This window comes from Leptonychotes weddellii, unplaced genomic scaffold, assembly GCF_054177405.1.
Source record: "Leptonychotes weddellii isolate Sample4059 unplaced genomic scaffold, ASM5417740v2 HiC_scaffold_37335, whole genome shotgun sequence".
Classification (NCBI taxonomy): Eukaryota; Metazoa; Chordata; class Mammalia; order Carnivora; family Phocidae; genus Leptonychotes; species Leptonychotes weddellii.
In genome coordinates this window covers 1-1101 of record NW_027976155.1, presented here as the reverse complement: position 1 = coordinate 1101, position 1101 = coordinate 1, and the positions used below count along the sequence as shown (strand labels likewise).

Below are 1101 nucleotides of genomic sequence, written 5' to 3'. Positions count from 1 at the left end.
TATCTAGCCATATCTACCTCTGCTCTCTGCTTGCATTCTTTACTGCAGGCATGCTAAATTATAGTACTTGAAATTCCCTGAACATGCTTTTCTGTTTTAAATCTCTGTGCCTTTACACACACTGTCTGCTGTCCTGGATCCTTCTTTCTCCACCCCTAACATCCACCTAATAAAAATCCCTTCTTAATGCACACATCAATTTCTTAAAGCCCTATGACACACCATCCAATACAATTACATAAAATAAAGGTAACATTTCTGAACTGTTTCAGCCTGGTGCAATATTTAATGGTATCATACAGAGTAGCAGATATTGTTGGTTTCTACCCAAAATTTGGTCCTCCTCTTCTTCCTCACTAAAAGACTGATCTGGTTTAGTTTTCCCACATTCTCTGTGCTTGCAAGGAGCCAGGCCCTAGCTCCATGGGGAAAATCAAGATTGGTCCAAGTCCAACTGCTTCTTCGCCGGCCCCGACGCCGCCGCGCTCGCTGCTGCTCCTCGATCGAGGGAAGATGGTGGGCCGGAACAGCGCCATCGCCGCCGGTGTCTGCGGGGCTCTTTTCATCGGGTACTGCATTTACTTCGACCGCAAGAGACGGAGTGACCCCAACTTCAAGAACAGGCTTCGAGAACGAAGAAAGAAACAAAAGCTTGCCAAGGAGAGAGCTGGACTTTGCAAGTTACCTGACCTTAAAGATGCTGAAGCTGTTCAGAAATTCTTCCTTGAAGAAATACAGCTTGGTGAAGAGTTGCTAGCCCAAGGCGAATATGAGAAAGGTGTAGACCATCTGACAAATGCAATTGCTGTGTGTGGACAACCACAGCAGTTGCTCCAGGTGTTACAGCAAACTCTTCCACCACCTGTGTTCCAGATGCTTCTGACCAAGCTTCCAACAATTAGTCAGAGAATTGTAAGTGCTCAGAGCTTGGCTGAAGATGATGTGGAATGAGAAAATGTCAACATAATCTCAATTAAAAATATTTTTAAAATCTTAAGTCGGAAGATGAGCAGCTCTGGGGGAAAAAGGGCAAATAGGCTTGTTATGGACTGTCCTACACTGAAATCTACCAGAGTTAATTTTTACTTTGTGTAGATCCAT

The 1101-nt window shown here is 44.3% G+C and overlaps 1 protein-coding gene across 1 annotated transcript; it reads left to right on the top strand.

The window, feature by feature from the left end:
• The first annotated feature begins 447 nt into the window (after positions 1–447).
• LOC145719297 (mitochondrial import receptor subunit TOM20 homolog) lies at positions 448–997 on the top strand. Its single transcript, XM_081810793.1, has one exon. It carries the CDS (start codon positions 514–516, stop codon positions 949–951), a length of 438 nt encoding a protein of 145 aa, XP_081666919.1. The 5' UTR covers positions 448–513; the 3' UTR covers positions 952–997.
• The last annotated feature ends 104 nt before the right edge of the window (positions 998–1101 follow it).